At 41.3% G+C, this 18880-nt stretch overlaps 1 protein-coding gene across 1 annotated transcript; it reads left to right on the top strand.

Moving 5' to 3' along the window:
- Positions 1 to 5585: 5585 nt before the first annotated feature.
- Positions 5586 to 18478, top strand: SNRPC (small nuclear ribonucleoprotein polypeptide C). Its single transcript, XM_060110182.1, has 6 exons — positions 5586 to 5671; positions 6028 to 6070; positions 11655 to 11763; positions 14082 to 14171; positions 15424 to 15528; positions 18135 to 18478. The coding sequence occupies exons 1-6, from the start codon at positions 5664 to 5666 to the stop codon at positions 18257 to 18259; spliced, it is 480 nt and encodes a 159-aa protein (XP_059966165.1). The 5' UTR covers positions 5586 to 5663; the 3' UTR covers positions 18260 to 18478.
- The last annotated feature ends 402 nt before the right edge of the window (positions 18479 to 18880 follow it).

Genomic DNA, 18880 nt, shown 5'->3' with positions numbered 1-18880 from the left:
GTGCTAGGTCTTATTTGCGGCTTGCAGGCTTCTTAGTTGTGGCATGCACGTGGGATCTAATTCCCTGACCAGGGATCGAACCCAGGCCCCCTGCATTGGGAGTGCAGAGTCTTATCCACTGCGCCACCAGGGAAGTCCCCACTCTAAATATTTAAAACAGGGAATTTAATTCATAGAATTGTTTTACGTAGGTGTTGGCAGGGATTAAAAATGAAACAAAGAACAGTGAAGTAGCCCAGAGATGAGCAATAGCAAGAAGCTACTGTCACCCTTACACTGCAGAGGCAGAAGAAGGAGGTGGTGTTACCAGAGCCCAGGGGCTGGGATCATCTGCTAGAAGCTGGAGCCAGATAGATAGGAGGAGACAGCCTGAGGTTGGAGGGTGAAGTGTGGGTAGGATGGGGTGGGCATAGGGATGGAAGCTCTGGTTTGGGGATGGGGTGGGGGTGGGGATACTCTGGCTTCTTCCTTTTTTTTTTTTACATCTTTATTGGAGTATAATTGCTTTACAATTGTGTGTTAGTTTCTGCTTTATAACAAAGTGAATCAGTTATACATATACATATGTTCCCATATCTCTTCCCTCTTGTGTGGCTTCTTCCTTGATCCCACCAATCTCCAGAAGTGCCTCCAATTAACGGAGCCCAGCAACTCAGTCTGGAGCCCAGGACATGCAGCTTTCCTTTATGGATCAGCCCCCACTGCCATACTGAAAGGAGCAGGGGAAGGTGAGGAATGGACTTAAGGGCAAAGCTGGCCCAGGATCAGGACAGAGAGAAAGTAGGGAAAAAATCAAAACATAATTCATGAATCCTTCCCCTTAAGAAGAATAAACTCAGGCTGTCTGCGCAAAGTGGGTTTGTAGCACTGCAACATTAAGGCCCAGACAGTTTCCCCAAAGTGTTCTTTATAGCTGGTCTGTCCAAACTAAGATCTAACCCTGGACCATACACTACATCTAGTTGTTATGTCTCTTAAAAATATTTTAATGTAGAATGACACTTTTTTTGACTTAAAGGAAAGAGGCCAGCTGTTCTATAGAATGTCCCAGCTTCTGAATCTCTTCAGCATCTTTTGTTTCCCTTTAGCTTGATCCTCTTGCCTATCCTACATACTTCATTGGATCCAAGTTAGGGCTTCCCTGGTGGCGCAGTGGTTGAAAGTCTGCCTGCCTATGCAGGGGACACGGGTTTGTGGCCTGGTCTGGGAGGATCCCACATGCCGGGGAGCAACTACGTCCGTGAGCCACAACTACTGAGGCTGCGCGTCTGGAGCTTGTGCTCCGCAACAAGTGAGGCCGCGACAGTGAGAGGCCCACGCACCGTGATGAAGCGTGGCCCCGCTCGCAGCACCTAGAGAAAGCCCTCACACAGAAACGAAGACCCAACACAGCCAAAATTAATTAATTAATTAATTTTAAAAAAAGAATACATCATAGTTGATGGTGTCTACTTAGTATTAGCCTCCCAGCAGGAGACACATAATAGCTGATTGTCCCACATTAATAATGATAAGTTTAAGGACTGTGTTAAGGTGGTAAAAGCCTGATAACTTCATTGTGCAGTTAACTTTTCTTTTAAGACCAGGAAGTAATTTTTGTGGTACACTTAACCTTGTTAAAGCTCAGTTTCCTCATCTGAAATATGAATAACAGTGTGATTGAATAGATTAAATAAAGTAACTAATTTAAAGTATGAATGAAAAAGGTTGCTTGCCATATCCGTAAACAAAGGATGTTGTGGCATCAAGCCAGCAGCCACTGCAGCTAGCCCCAGCTGTGCACCCTGAGGGGATTCAGGAGGGAGAAGAGCAGGTTACTGGCCCTAGATAGTTAAGGTGTATTTCAAAAGAATGGCTTCAATGAGCCCAGACTCTTGCCTCTTCCCATACATAGAAAAATGTTAAATTCATTAACTTGAGATGTCTAGTTTTCTTTAATTAACAATAATCTTTTTTTTTTTTTTTTTTTTTTTGTGGTATGCGGGCCTCTCACTGTTGTGGCCTCTCCCGTTGCGGAGCACAGGCTCCGGACGCGCAGGCTCAGCGGCCATGGCTCACGGGCCCAGCCGCTCCGCAGCATGTGGGATCTTCCCGGACCGGGGCACGAACCCGTGTCCCCTGCATTGGCAGGCGGACTCTCAACCACTGCGCCACCAGGGAAGCCCTAACAGTAATCTTTTGATGTTTTTCTTGCAACACTCATATATTCTGGATCCTCCCTTACTTCTTTGGGGCAGTCCTCCAGAGCTCTCTGAGAGGTTGTCTTCTGGGCTTAACGTCTTCAGTTTTGTCTGCCAAATAAAACATAACTCTCAACTTAAAAAAATTTTTTTTTTTTATTTTTTATTTTTGTATTTTTACTTATATGTTTTTGGCTGTGCTAGGTCTTCATTGCGGCACGTGGGTTCTTCATTGTGATGCACAGGCTTCTCTCTAGTTGCGGCACGTGGGCTTAGCTGCCCCACGACATGTGGGATCTTAGTTCCCTGACCAGGGATCAAAACTGCGTCCCCTGCATTGGAAGTCGGATTCTTAACCACTGGACCACCAGGGAAGTCCCTTTATTTTATTATTTTTTAAAATTAATTAATTAATTTATTTTAGTTGCACTGGGTCTTAGTTGTGGCCTGTGGACTTCTTAGTTGCAGCATGTGAACTCAGTCACAGCATGCATGCGGATCTAGTTCTCGAACCAGAGATCGAACCTGGGCCTCCTTCATTGGGAGCTTGGAGTCTTACACACTGGACCACCAGGGAAGTCCCAACTCTCAATTTTTAGGTTGTGCTTTTTTTTAATATTAAATTTGATTTCATCTGTGTTTTTATTAATTTATTTATATTTTTGGTTGTGTTGGGTCTTCACTGCTGTGTGCAGGCTTTCTCTAGTTGCAGCATGAGGGGGCTACTCTTTGTTGCATTGCGCAGGCTTCTCATTGTGGTGGCTTCTCTTGTTGTGGAGCATGGGCTCTAGGTGCACAGGCTTCAGTAGTTGTGGCACACAGGCTCAGTAGTTGTGGCTCACGGGCTCTAGGGTGCAGGTTCTGTAGTTGTGGCGCACAGGCTTCGTTGCTCCGCGGCTTGTGGGATCTTCCCAGACCAGGGCTCAAACTGTGTCCCCTGCATTGGCAGGCGGATTCTTAACCACTGTGCCACCAGGGAAGTCCCTGTGCCTTTTTTTTTCAGTTGACAAAAGCACCTAGTGATCTAGGGTGGCCTTGGCCTACAGTGGCTTGAAGCAGGATTTCGGTTCCCGGCCAGAGCTTGAGGTTGGGCAGCAGCAGTGAGAGCGCTGAATCCTAGCCACTAGACCACCGTGGACCAGTGGCTAGTGACAAGGCCCTGACCCATCAGGTATGAAGATACGAATTTCCACATAGAGATTGAAAGTAGTGAAGCAAGTAAAGGGTTTATTACAAGGAAAAAGAGTACAGTATGTGTGGATAGACACTCGGGCGGGCTCAGAGAGAGAAAGCCACACACTCGTGGCAGTTTGAATCACTTTTATGGGGCATTTCTTCCGGGTTTCCTTTGTCCAATCATCTTGCTTTGCCTGGTTCTGAGTCCGCATTTGGTATATCTCAGGGTCCTCCCCTGTGTGCATGTGCACCTCTTAGTCAAGATGGATTCTAGTGAAGAGGCCTATGGGTAGTTGGCATCATTTACGATGAGGTGGCACCCCCTCCCTTTTTGATCTCCAAGGAGCCTTTCTGTGCATGTGTAGTCAGGGAGGTCTCCTCGACTTTGAGAAGTGGTCTTTTATCTCTTATCTGGGCAGGGCCCAGCTTCCTCCATCATCCTGCTTTTATGGAGTTTCTGCTATTATGGAGTTTCTGTCCACACTGTTCAGCCTGGGGCCCATCTATCTCCTGTCTCACTAGGACATAGTAAATATTCCAATAAAGCACCACCACAGTTGGTGCAGTTGGTGCAGTTGGTTGCAACTCCACCATGGGAGAATATGGAACAAAAGAAGCAAAAGCTCCTCCTCCCCAGTTCCCAACACTGTTTCCCTTTTCTGAAAGAGGGGTCAGGCCATTTTGGAGTCTGATACACCAGGACGGAAATTTGGCCTTGTTGCCAGAATGGGTTATCCCTATGGACAAGTTACCTTTTTTTTTTTTTTTGGCCTTGCCCCGCAGCTTGCTGGATCTTAGTTCCCTGACCGGGGATTGAACCCGGGCCACGACAGTGAAAGCCTGTGTCAACTTAAAAAATATTCACAACCTAAAAGTTGAGAGTTATGTTTTATTCAGCAGGAATTTTTAGGACTTCAAGCCCGGGAGGCAGCATTTCAAGTAACCCTGAGAGAACTGTTCGGAGGAGGCAAGGCAGGGAGCCAGGTTATATAGCAGTTTTGCGACAAAGGGCAGGTAGTCTGAACATCAAAAGATTATTGTTAATTAAAGAAAATCAGATATCCCAAGTAAAGGAATTTAGCGCTTTTCTGTGTATGGGAAGATGCAAGAGTCTGGGCTCAGTGAAATCTTTCCTCTGCTATGCACATCAGCTATCTGGGGGCCAGTGTCCTGTGTTTTCACATCCTGAGTTTCCTCAGGGCTCACCGTAGGGAGTGGCCGCAATCTGATGGCTGCTAGATGGAAGGTACTTTTTCCTTCCTCAGTTCCCTCAGGGCTCACCAGCTCACAACAGTGGGGGCTGCAATTGCTGATGAGTGTGACATCCTTTGTTTACTGATATGGTAGGAAATACTCCATTTCTCACCTGGAATCCTAACCCCTAGGCCACCAGGGAACTCCCTGGACAAGTTTCTTCTAACAGTTTCCTCCTGTGGAACCATAACTACCATTTGTGGAGGGCTTAGTGTGTACAGACATTGCACTGAAAGCTTTACAAGCATTTTCACATCTAATTCTTCCTCAAAGCCTACAAGTAAGAACTATTATTCATATTTTTCATATGAGTAAATGGAGTCAGAAATATTAAATAACTTGCACATGCAGCACAGCTAGGACGCAGCCACGAGACTTGAAACTGGGGATTCTGCCACCTCCAGTGGTTAATGAGACTCAAAAACAGAGACACTATGTAAAATGGCTTGCGCCTGGCTTTCTTGCTTTAAGAAACCTATCATTTCTCAGTCATCACTTTCTCAGCAAGCTTTCAGTTTTATTTAAAGTTGAACTCCCTTCTTCCATGCTTCATTCCCTCCCTCCCCATAGCACTTGGCTCCATCTAACCCACTACATACTGACTTTATTACTGTATTTGCCTTCCCCAACTCGAATGTCAAGTCCAAGAAAGCAAGGATTTTTGTCTGTTTTGTTCACTGCTGGCTTCTTAGCATTTATAGCAGTGCCTGGCACATACCAGACACTCATTAGATAACTGTCGAAAGAAAGGATGAATAACATGCTTCCGGGAGCATCGAAAACCGCGGCCACAACAGCGTGCATTGACTCTCGCAGGGATACTGGATACTCCCCCTTCCCACCCTCCTCTAGGTGAAGGGAGGAGCAGGACAAGCCCCGCCTCTCGCTCCGCCGACAAAGCCGTACAGCAGACGCAGCGCAGCTGGCGGATTGGATGACCGGGTGGGGCTTCTGCAGTCGCATTTGACTCATCGCTTCCGCCGCGTCGGCGCTCACTGTGCGCGTCACTTCCGGGCGGCGCGGAACGGAGTTGCCAACGGCCTGCCGAGCGACATGCCTAAGTGAGTGGGGGCCTAAATCTGGGGATGTTCGCGGTCTCGATCACTGATTGTGGCCCTGCGGGAGAGCACAGAACGGGTTCTGGCTCCGCGAGCCTCTGGGGGAGCGAGAGGGTCTGGGGGAGGAAGGGAGACCCTGATTTCTAGATACCTCTTTACGAGTGTGGAGGTCGACTCTCCGTAAGGCAACCCAAAAGCTTGGCTTGTGTCAGGACGCTCTGTTTGATGTCTTCGTATCGTGAATAGGTCTTTTACTTTATTTTATTTTCTATTTTACCTTCAATAAACAGCGCCTCGGTGGATGGGCATCTATTAACGGGTTGTCATTTTCTCTTTCTCTACTTTCCTTCTCTTTCCAGGTTTTATTGTGACTACTGCGATACATACCTCACCCATGACTCTGTAAGTAGTGTTTCTTTTCAGCTTCAAAAAACCGTATATGTCTGCCATTTGCAACAACATGGATGGACCTAGACAGTATTATGCTTAGTGAAATAAGTCAGTCAGAGACAAATACTATTTGTTATCACGTGTATGTGGAATCTAAAAAAATAAAACAAACGAATGTATATAACAAAACAGAAACAGACTCATTGATTTAGAGAACAAACTAGTGGTTACCAGTGAGGAAAGGGAAGTGGAGAGGGCCAAGATAGAGGTATGGGATTAAGAGGTATAAACTACTGTGTATAAATAGCTAATTGTACAGCACAGGGGAAATATAACCATTATTTTGTAACTTTAAACGGAGCATAATCTACAAAAATATTGAATCACTGTCTTTTACACCTGAAACTAATATAATATTGTAAATCAACTATAATTTTAAAAAATTGATTGTAGTGATGGTTGCCCAACTCTGTGAATATACCGAACACCCACTGAATTGTACACTTAAAATTTGTAACTTGTATTATCTGTGAATTATAGCTCAAGTAAGTTATTTTTTTAATAAAAGGAAACCTAAGGAAAGCCTTATATGTAATAAATTAGGCTTTTTTTTTTTTGGCTGCACCGTGCGGCTTGTGGGATCTCAGTTCACTGACCAGGGGTTGAACCCAGGCCACAGCAGTGAAAGCCCGGAATCCTAACTGCTAGGCCACCAGGGAACTCCCTAAATTAGATTTCTAAAAAATTTTGTAATTTGTGCATTTCATCTTGCTAAGGTTTAAGGGCTAATGCTTGGAGAAAATACTTTGGGGTGTTTGTTTTTCCACTCTTCCTGTAACTGTCTTCATAATTCAAAGTTATTAGTCTTCCATCAGTCAGTGTTTTTAATGGAGACCCGAAATAATAAAGCTTTAGCAAGTTTAAAGATGAAAAAAATTCATATGACAAGTAAAAATTCTAGGAAAACGTTCTGAAGTTCAAATATTTCGTTGTGTCAAGGCTCTTAAATGTTTGACTGATTAAATTGGAAAGAAATGCCTAAATTTTAAACCAAATACTTTGATTTGATTAAAAACTGCTTAACAAATAATAACAGCGACTAAGATTGAATATTTATTGTATGTCAGGCAGCGTTCCAAATGCTTTCCATGTATCATTTTGTTTAATGCTCATGTTAATCCTATGAGGTTGGTGTTATCTCCCATTTTACAAAGGGGGAAACTGAGGCAGTGTGGGTAAATAACTGACTGGATGTTACAAAACCAGTAAGTTGTATAGAGCTGGAAGATGAGTCTAGGCAGTCTAACTCCAGAGCTTCTATGCCAGCAGCTCTCAAACTTTTTTTTGTTTCATCATCCCTTTACACTCTTAAAAATTACTGGGGCCTCCCCGGTGGCGCGGTGGTTGAGAGTCCGCCTGCCGATGCAGGGGATACGGGTTCGTGCCCCGATCTGGGAGGATCCCATATGCCGCGGAGCGGCTGGGCCCGTGAGCCATGGCCGCTGGGCCTGCGCATCCGGAGCCTGTGCTCCGCAACGGGAGAGGCCACAACAGTGAGAGGCCCGCATACCGCAAAAAAAAAAATAATAATAATAAAGAAAAAAAAAATTACTGGATTACTCAAAAAGAATAAAAAAGGTGGGTTATATCCATTAAAATTTGTTGTATTTGAAGTTAAAACTTAAAATTAAAAATGCTTATTAATGCATTTAAAGGTAATGATAACAGACTTTTTACTTGTAATACAAATAACACTTTAAAAGTGAAAAATAGCTATTTTCCAAAACAAAAAAATGCAGTACAAAGAATGGCATTTTAACATTTTTGGAATCCTGTGTAACATCTGACTTAATGGAAGCTGGCAGATTCTCATCTTCTACTTTAAATCTGTTGCACTATGTTTTGGTTGAAGTATATGATGAATCCAGCCTCACATGGATATGGGAGTACTTTAATAGCATTTTTAGACAATCATGGATTTTCTTTCTTTTTTTTTTTTGCGGTACGTGGGCCTCTCACTGTTGTGGCCTCTCCCGTTGCGGAGCACAGGCTCCGGACGCGCAGGCTCAGCGGCCATGGCTCACGGGCCTAGCCACTCTGCGGCATGTGGGATCTTCCCGGACCGGGGCACGAACCCATGTCCCCTGCATCAGCAGGCGGACTCTCAACCACTGCGCCACCAGGGAAAGCCCATGGATATTCTTTATTACTTTATATTATTGCACCAAAACTCAGCACATGGCTAGTTGCAGTGTGGAATCTGAAACCATGTCATACGCTCTTTTAACGTTAAAATTCACTGGTCTGTGTTGCACTTTGAGTGGTGTCTGTGAGCCATACCTTCAGAATTGCAGCTCTCTACTTTGCTGCCTCTGCAGAGACGTGATTAAATTAGAACTCGATCATGATGTCATCTTGAATAGTAGCTGCAGGAATCTAGCCAATAATTTCTCTGTTGTCACTTTATTTGGAATTCTTTCTAACACATGGTTAGATGTAGTTCAGCATTAATAGATTTGTGGAACATGTAAGTAGGGTGGTACCTCTTGAAGAAATAATAGTTCTAAATATTATTATAGATTGTCCTGGAGGAGACTCCTCCAGTAAATTGGTAGTGGTAGTAGCTTGCCTATAGATCCCCCGTCTTTTTGTTTTGGTTTGGTTTTGTGTCCCTAACCCCCTCTCTAGGTCAAACCCCTAGTCATAATTTTTTGAAGTTGTTAGTATGGGGGGCTATGCCTTTCTACCCTTTTCCAGTGCTATATTGTCATATGCTCACTCATCTTGGTAATGCTAGAATTCAGAGAATGGAAAAGTCTCTCCTTATAATAAATATCTCTTTATGAGAAATGTCAGGAATCCTTGTAATACTGCTGTTCTAACATGATACCTTGTGAAAATAGGAAGTTTCCATAGTGATTGAAGCAGTCCCTGTGGTGGACTTTGAAATGTATAAAACGTTCAGTATGAATGTATAAAACATTCAGTGCTCTCACTTTTGAGCTTTTGCTGGTTCTTAGGCATGATTTTGTTATTAGGCTTAAGGCATCATTGTGGTATTAGTGTAAGCAGTGGTTGGGAGACAGGGAACAGTATTTTGAGATACAGACCATAAAAAAGAGAGTTTTGCTCACACGACGTTGGTTGTATATGCTGCTGCTGAAGCAGTCACATGAAGAGAGTTAGGAGGGAGGAAGGCAGCTGTGAGGAGCATCTGAATGAGATCTGGATTCCAGGCCTTAGTTTTCTTACCATCTATGTGTTTTGAGACAAGTCTTTAAGCATAAACAGAAGATAATAACCTTGTGATTTTTTTTTAAGTAGGTAAAGGGTTTATTTTCTTATTTTTCTTCTGTGAAAATTCAAATGTCCTGGGGCTTCCCTGGTGGTGCAGTGGTTAAGAATCCACCTGCCAATGCAGGGGACACAGCTTCGAGCCCTGGTCCAGCAGATCCCACATGCCACGGAAGAACTAAGCCCGTGCATCACAAATAGTGATCCTGTGCTCTAGAGCCAGCGAGCCACAACTACTGAACCCATGTGCGTAGAGCCCGTGCTCCACAACAGGAGAAGCCACCGCAATGAGAAGCCCACGCACCGCAACGAAGAGTAGCCCCCGCTCACTGCAACTAGAGAAAGCCTGCGCACAGCAACAAAGACCCAACGCAGCCAAAAATAGATAAATAAATTTTTTAAAAATTCAAATGTCCTTCCTGACAATTGAGTTGCATGCAGTGGATGATTTTTTTTTAATTTCTTTTTTTTTTCCAGTAGAACCAAACATTTTATTTTTAAAAATTTTTTTAACTTTTTTTTTTATTGAGGTATAGTTGTTTTACGATGTTGTGTTAGTTTCTACTGTACAGCGAAGTGAAGTAGAGTGGCTATAGAGCAGGTTCTCATGTTATCTATTTTATACATACTAGTGATTAAAAAAAATTATTTATTTGGCTGGGTCGGGTCTTGGTTGTGGCATGTGGGATCTTTAGTTGTGGCATGCAAACTCTTAGTTGCGGCATGTGGGATCTACTTCCCTGACCAGGGATCAAACCCAGGCTGCCTGCATTGGGAGTGTGGAGTCTTAGCCACTGGACCACCAGGAAAGTCCCAATAACCTTGTGATTTTTATTTTTTTATTAATTAATTATTTTATTTTATTTTTGGCTGCATTGGGTCTTCGTTGCTGTGTGCAGGCTTTTGTTCTCTAGTTGTGGTGAGCAGGGGCTACTCTTTGTTGTAGTACACAGGCTTCTTGTTGCAGTGGGTTCTCTTGTTGCAGAGCATGAGCTCTAGGCGCATGGGCTTCAGTAGTTGCAGCTTGCGGGCTCAGTAGTTGTGGCTCGTGGGCTCTAGAATGCAGGCTCAGTAGTTGTAACGCACCAGCTTAGTTGCTCCGCGGCATGTGGGATCTTCTGGGCCAGGGATGGAACCCATGTCCCCTTCATTGGCAGGTGGATTCTTAACCACTGCACCACCAGGGAAGTCCAACCTTGTGATTTTTAAAATCAATTGTATTGAATTATAATTTATATTCAATTAAATGCACACATTTTAAGTGTACAGTTTGATGACTTGTCAAATGATTACAACTTGATGTATGCATCAAGATATAGAACATTTCCATCACTCCAGAAAGTTCCCTGTGTTTTTTTGCAATCAGTCCCCTGCACCCCTGGCACTGACTGATCTGGTGTTTATGACTAAAGATCATTATTACTGGTTTTAAACTTCATATGAATGGATCCTTATACACTCTGTGTGTATCTGATTTCTTTTGCTCAGCGCGTTTTTGAGATTTGTCCGTATCGCATGTATCAGTGATTCGTTCTTTCTGATTAGTATTCCACTGTACCATGCACGTGTGATGTCTATAGAGATTGAGGCACTCCTTGTAAAGTACATAGCATGGTGTCTGACATGTAGTAAGAGTTAAATAAATGTTAACTTAAAAAAACAAAAGGTTAAGTGCGTGGAGTTTATCTTATGTCATTTTTACCTCAATAAAACTGTTAAAGAAAGAACAAAAGGATTAGTGGGCTAGAGACAAAGGTCTGTGTGTGATTCACATGGAGTCTGTTTTCTAGACCCATGGTCCTTTAAAAGAATATACTCCCATAAACAGTGTTATTTAAATGTATATAAGCTATGTTATTTTGCTGTGGAATAGCCTAAGGAAGGGCATTATATGATATTGTTTTCTAGATCAGTGGATTGTAAACTTTTTCTTCAAATGCTGGCTTGTAATTATTTTGGGTTTGTGGACCAAACAGTCTTTGTTGCAACTGCTCAACTCTGCTGTTGTAGAGACAAGACATAGACTATACGTAAACAAATGAACACCGCTGTGTTCCGGTACTTTTTTTCCACAAAATCAGGTGGCTGACCCATGGGCCATAGTTTTCTGACCCCTGGTTTAGATAATAAATACAGTAGGTAAATTACCACAGTACATTACTGGATAATGTTTTTAAGTGACGCTTTGGCACCAGCTAAGGCTGCTAGAGGTAGCCAGGCTACCTATTAAAAGGTAAGGCTTTAAAAAATTTCTGGTTTTGGATATTTGTTTCTCTGACTGATACAACCTTTTGTTTTACAGCCATCTGTGAGAAAGACACACTGCAGTGGTAGGAAACACAAAGAGAATGTGAAAGACTACTATCAGAAATGGATGGAAGAGCAGGCTCAGAGCCTGATTGACAAAACAAGTGCGTTTCAGTCTCTTGTTCTGATGTGGTAGAATGGTCCCATTCTTTCTCGTCCCTGTCTCTCTGTTGTTTTTCACAGAAGCAACTCATTCTGAATGATAAATAGGAGCATTCTGATGTGCTGAATCAAAGAAGTGGAAGGTCATTGGTTTCCCAGGGATATAGGAAAACATTAATATTAATTTTTAAGGTTAGAGCAATCAGGTATTGATTAGACTGGGAATTTGGGCAGAGAAGAATGAGTTGCCTAATATTTCACTATTGATGTGGACCAGATTTTGTAGCACATTTATGCAGAACCTCCTTTGTAGTGAGCCATGGTTTTTAGATCTGTTTTCTGGTTGTAATAGGAAAAGGTGGGGGTGAGTTTGTAGCTCTCTTTGAAGAGTTTGAGACGCTTTTATTCTTCGTTGTCCTGGCAAAGATAACTGGTCACAAAGGAAGTAACTGATGTGACAGAATAGTTTGGGTATGTTTTGGACCCCTGCCATACATGCCATACTCTTCTTGTTTAATTAAGAACATTTTTGTTGTTTAGGATAGTTGTGTCCAAGACACTGACAGAAAGAGATACTGCATTTTTATGTTAGCTCATCCTGGTGTATTTGAAACATGGCCTTTCCTGATCGTTCATTGTACCCAGAACTGGCAGGCAAATGTGGACTTTGATTGTGGTGTGATTTTATTTTTTTTAAAAAAAAGCAAAACTATCATGGAAAATTTTAAGCACAATAGAAGGAGAACTTTAGAGAATAAACCTCCCATGGCTGCCACACCCGCATCACTCTGCTGTGGCAGTCTTGTTTCATTTATACTAAAGTTCTCAAACTTAGCACTATTGATATTTGGGGCCTGATAATTCTTTGTTGGGGGCCGTCCTGTGCATTGTAGACTGTTCAGCAACCCTGGCCTATACCTGCTAGATGCCAATAGCAATGCCCAGTTGTGACTAAAAATATCTTCACACATTGCCCGGTGTTCCCAAGGGGACAGAATTGCCCCTTGTTGAGGCAATCTCCTCCCTTTCCCCTCCTGGATTATTAAGGAGCAAATCTCAGACATTGTCTCATTTCCTTTGGGAAAAAATATAATGTAATCATTTTCTCCTCTATTTGAAAAGATGTTGGAAGTTTCTTGCATTAAAGGTTAGCATTATGTTTGTTATTTTTTGTGCTCAGCCGAATAATTAAAGATGAGTAAATGTTTTTGATGGAGGACTTTTAGAGGATAAGAAGCAAGCCCTTGGGGGCATACCTCATCATGTTCAGGATTATGTTGATGTTGAGTCCGCTACTTAGCCACTCCCTCTTCAGCCTTTACAAGCTGTCCTACACAACGTGTGGGAGGTGACTTTTGATTGGAAAAGGCTTTTGCTGGGGGATGTGATCCCTTAGAGAGCACAGGCTCTGTTTGGAGGAATATGATAGCTGTTCATAAATCTCTCCTCGGGGTCATTTTTTGGATCTGGTTCTCATGAATTACCAGTGATCTACTTGAGTAATTTGATCTCCTTTGCACTTGTGGGGTTGGAGTGGAACAGGGGAGTGTCTGGGCTGCAGGCTGCACTGAATTGGGAAGGGCTAACAAATTCAGGAGTAGACTTTATGAATGTGTATTTTAGTATTTATGTATGACTCCTTTCCCAAACCAAATATAAACAATCTTCAATTTCTTTTGTTTTCATTTGTGCCTCATATTTTCTGAAAGAAAAATTAAAAGCTAATTTTATTGGGCATTTTTCAAGATCATAATCTCCTTCGGAGCAGGCTCTTGCTTTGAAATCTTTGTTTCTTTTACATCTCTTACCTCAGTGCATTAATTTCAAAACAGGTAAACCAAAATGGTGTATTGTTTTGATGGAGGAAAGCATATATAGGAAGGATTGAAATTTTACAAAGCCTGGCCTCTGGGCAGTTATCACACATTTTTCAAACAAAACTATGAGCAGCTTGAATTGAGTGTAAACTACATGTACAGATTAAAGATGACTGCTGCTCTTTGGTAAGACATTTATAGGTGAGAGGTTTTCACTCAGAGTTAACTAGTCTCTCATAGTTAATTCATCTGTAGGAATGCTGATGAAATAAAAACAGGTTAAAAAACCCAGATCAGTAAACCAATTAATTGCAGTTTTAGCTTGTGAGTACCTACAGTTGATTTAAAAACAGTGGAGACCATGATGTAGTAATCTTAGATGAATACTTTTTAGAGTGAAATAATGGGACTGTTAAAAATTTAAAAGAAAGTGGTTATTTTAGTAAATAAATGGGTTGCTGAATTCTCATTCACTCTGTTGTTTTTTTCCTCACTCTCCAAAGCCGCTGCATTCCAACAAGGAAAGATACCTCCTACTCCATTCTCTGCTCCTCCTCCTGCAGGGGCAATGATTCCACCTCCCCCCAGTCTCCGTAAGTTTATAAAGTTTTTATCTTAAGGGGTGTAACTAGGCAGATTATCCTTGATTTTGTTGGATTATCTCACAGTTGGCTTTCAAATGTTCATTAAGTGAATACATAGGCAGTAATAGAAAACAGCTTCAGTGGTATAATTTCTGAAATATCTTTAGAGTTACCTTCTGATTACCTTATTATTAGGGTATTATATTTGTGGCATCTCAAATGGGTCTGAGATAGAGTCAATGGAAAGCTCAGAATGTACCTGTGATTAGATGAGCTGATGTATAAAGAGGTATTGCTGCTGAGTTGTTTACTGCTATGAATACAACACTGGAGGATTGATGTAGCTGATAAACTCCTCAGTCTCTCTCCCAACCTTGTAACTCATCTAAAACCAATATATATACCTGTGAAAGACAAAAACTGCATAGTTAAAAGAGGAGTGGATCAAAGGACTCTACTCTCTCGGAAGGTTTGTTGTTTCTGCATGACAGACAGGAGGACATTGAGCAACTAGGCCATAAGTTCTTTGGCCCTCCTGGAAGGGTTCAGATTAAATTGAACTCAGAGACCTAAACTCAGTCCTGTAAATTATCATGGATATAAACACAGAGAAGTAGGCTGTTTATAATAGTTGTACACTAATGCAGGTAGACCACTAGTGACCCACCAAACCCTTCTTGGAATCCTGCCACCCTGGGACCTGATCAGGCTCACTGGCTTGCTCTCCTACTCTATCCTGACTGGCTGGCACTCAACTCCATTATTTTTAATGGTAGAATAGTCAGTGGTATGAATGTACATAATTAGTCTCACCATTTGCTTATTGTTGGACATCTAAGTTGTTCCAGATTGTTATTGTTCAGGAATATCTGTGCGGAAACATTTTCGTATTTCCAAAGACTCTCTTAAACATAGTTTTGATTGGAAAAAAAGATCTGAAATTAGGTACTTGTGGCTTAAGTTCATCAGGGGTATAATACCCTTCTTTTAAAAATTTAAACTGCTGGAATCTTTTTAACCTGGGAAACTTATCTTTATTTTACACTTCTGTCTAGGCAGGCTTGTTCTTGTTTTTTAGTCACAATGTAACTAAAGTTTTGTAGCCCACTGATTTTTGTGAATCTGCTGTTATAAAAGAAACCATAAGAAGTTACAGAACTATTACAGAATTTGGGCCAGATCATGAGGCCCTATTTCACTGAGAAGAGAAAATGTTAATATACAAGCATATCTCAGCCTCAGGCCCCATTCTTTATTTCAGCGGGTCCTCCTCGCCCTGGGATGATGCCAGCACCCCACATGGGGGGCCCTCCCATGATGCCAATGATGGGCCCTCCTCCTCCTGGGATGATGCCAGTGGGACCTGGTAAGTTTGAATCTCTTTCCTTCTTGGATGCTCCATTGTGTTTTAGCTTTCCGTTTAAATAGAATTCTTAATTAGCTGTCTAAATGTATTGCAACAAATTACATTTGGTGAATCTATAATGATAAAAAGAAATACTTGGTTTATCAGTGTAATTGGATGGTATCCAAAGACCTTGTGCAACTGAAAGCAGGATAAGACTGCCTCTTTTTTCCTTCTCTGTCCCTCCTGTCACCCCCTCCTGACTTTTGGCCATTTATAATGCGGAGAAGGGTGGATATATATTTGTGCTGCTGCTTTTCTTGGTTTTGATTTGGAGCAGAGCTACCGCCTATTGCTGATTTAATCTTGCAGGTTAACTAGGTTAATTAGTATTTATGAAAAAGGCCTTAGGCCTGGTAGTTATTAGTCTTTTATTCAGGAAGGGGAAAAAACTTATGCCTCAAGCATTTTATTTTAACATAAACATAAATGTACATTAATTTGCAGAGTTTTCTGATACATGGTCAGGGCCTTTGCTTTGAGAATGAGTCTACTGACAGGAACACCATATATTTCTTGCATAAACCAGAAAGCCATACTCATAATGCGTCCTTTACCAACTTCAGTTTCATTTTCTTTGAAGTGGTTAGAGACCTTGTGAGGCAATTTAGTTTCTATTTTTTATGATCGTTTCGCTTACCAAATTTGTGAGTACTTTTGGGGGATGATTTGCCTGAGTCTTATTATCAGCTTAGTTTTTATAGAAATAGTTCTTTTTCTGCATTCGTATTTCATCAGTTTGCAGAATAATTAAATTATGTAATTAGAGTAACTACAACTGACATAAGAAGCCTACAACTCAACTGGTAAGACAGTGTGCAAAGGCATTAGAGTAGCTAGCTTCCTGGCCAGAAACATTCAGTATGCTTGCTGTGGGTATCATTTAGGGGTGGGAGAGTTTAGATAAAGAGAATTCCTGCCTTACTGACTTGTGAATTTAAGTGATTCACAATCACAATCTAAGTGATTCAGATGTCTTTTGCATTCTTAAATTGGGATCACAGATTCACATTCCTAGAGGGGTTAGGGATGTGAATTGGGGAATGCTTGTCACATGCAAAGAAGTCTTCTAGAACTCAGTGGTTGACGTTGAGAATACAGGCTTAATGTTGCCAATTTGCCCAAGTATTTTGTTGTTGTTGTTGTTGTTTTTAGCCAGGATAAAATAATAAAATTATGGGATTTGCATTAAAATAATTGAGTAGCTGGGGGGTAGGCAAGGATAAGAATGGATGAGGATAAGATAAAACAAGGTTGCCCTCGGGTGGATAATTGTTTAAGTTGGTTGATGGGTACATGGATGTTCATTATATTCTTTTTTCTATGCTTGTGTATGTTTGAACATTTGCACAATACAAAGATGAAAAAAGATATCTAGAATTACTTATTAGTAACAAGACATATTAACTGCCAATGTTGACAACTAATTAAGATTTAAGGCATTATGGAGACCAAAGAAAAAGTTTTCAGGGGCCTCATTTTCAGTCTTTGGTCTAGATCAGTTTCTTCTAAGAAATGCTGAATACAGGTTATGTTATGGAGGGATTTTTTAATAAGATATTTAGAAGTTTTAGTATTTTCTGTTTCTGTTGAAATTTAATTCTGTACCTGTTGGATTTTGTGTTTTTGCATATCCTTGTGTTTTACTTTTTGTGATAAGGCTATATTCAACTTTAAATATAGTTTTCTCTTGAAGCATTTATTGCAAGCCTTTAATCAAAATGTTTTAGTTGAAAATAAATAATTAGGTAAAATTTGATATTTAAAAAGAAGATACATAACATGAAAATTATAAGGCATAGTAATACAATTAATACCATGAACCCACCACCCAGCTGAGGAAGTAGAACATTACTACTTCTGTGAAGCTGCCTGTATTCCTCCCCAACCCTCACCTGTCTGCTTGCCCTCCCTTCCCTGACTCATTTATTTGGCTGGTATATTGATGGGACACTTAAAAAAAACTCATTAATAGTTTCTGAAATGTATTAGAAAAATCAGATTTGTGTGTGTGTGCTAATTGTTATAAATCACATTATTGCCTATTATTTTTCTTGACTTGAGCTAAGTATGGTTACTAACAGGTTCTCAGCATGGGCCTCCTGCTCACCTTTCCTACAACTCCGAACAAACGCTTAGTGGTAAGATTGTCCTCTGTGCCTGTGTACATTCATGAAATAGCTCCTGGTTATATGGTGGATAGAACTGATTAAAAGAGCTGACTAACATGTGACTTAGTTGTGAATTTCCCTGAGTGAGAAATAAGGTCAGTTTAGGGAACTAGTCCCTGGTGATTTCTGGAAAGCAGTCTATTAATAGTTTCCCCCTTACTATCATTAGATCATGATTCCCATATGGTTCTTGTGTTGACCTTTTTGTTTTTTGTTTGAGAATGTCTAAGTAATTTACAAATGTGATGAATTTGTTGCATTTCTTCTGTCAAGTATGTCTTTTTTCCAGCATTTTGCAGGGGGGGGCTACTTTTTTGTCTTTAATTGAAGTCCCATCAAGCTCTCCTAAGTAGTATTTTTGACTGTCTTTTTTCCTTTTCTTTGTTTTACCTGCAGCTCCTGGAATGAGGCCGCCTATGGGAGGCCACATGCCAATGATGCCTGGGCCACCAATGATGAGACCTCCCGCCCGTCCCATGATGGTGCCCACCCGGCCAGGAATGACTAGACCAGACAGATAAGGAGATTGGGGAACCTCTTTATATCAGTTTTATATTACTTCACCAGGAGATCATGGTGCTGTGACTCGGCATGTTTTCTAACAGGATGACAAGGAAGACCTGCTCCCCCTTCCTATCAAAGAGAGAGTAGTTTTGGAGGGGAGTGGTGGGACAAAAAAAGCAATTTTCATTTGTATTGTGAAATGTGAAAATAAAATTGTCAATTCTTTTAGTTAAAAATGTGTTCCCTTTTTTCTCCCTTCTGTATTCTTTTTGTATTATAAAGGAGAGTCCAGTTGTGTTTCTCTAGCTTATTCTTTCTTCAGCATGCCCTCTGTATGACATTCTTTTCCCTTAGCTGTAGAGTGGGTCCCTTTGGGCACCTTGTCTTTATTTAGTAAAGTTCTCTTGTGCAAAAACTGGTAAATCCAACACTTGTAGAGCTTTTGTTGATTAAAATAATAAACAGCACCTGGTTAATTTTTCACATTAATAATACTTTGTGTAGTGAGTGGAAAATTTTAATTCTTTTATGCTAAAGTAGGGAAAAAGGCTTCACGGTGAGTGCATGTCAGCTAACAGCAGCAAGAATTGCCTTAACCTCCTTGCACTCAGCTCCTCTTTTTCTTGGACTTCAAATAG

Source organism: Mesoplodon densirostris, chromosome 10 (assembly GCF_025265405.1).
Source record: "Mesoplodon densirostris isolate mMesDen1 chromosome 10, mMesDen1 primary haplotype, whole genome shotgun sequence".
Taxonomy (NCBI): domain Eukaryota; kingdom Metazoa; phylum Chordata; class Mammalia; order Artiodactyla; family Ziphiidae; genus Mesoplodon; species Mesoplodon densirostris.
This window is presented reverse-complemented; position numbering and strand designations above follow the sequence as displayed.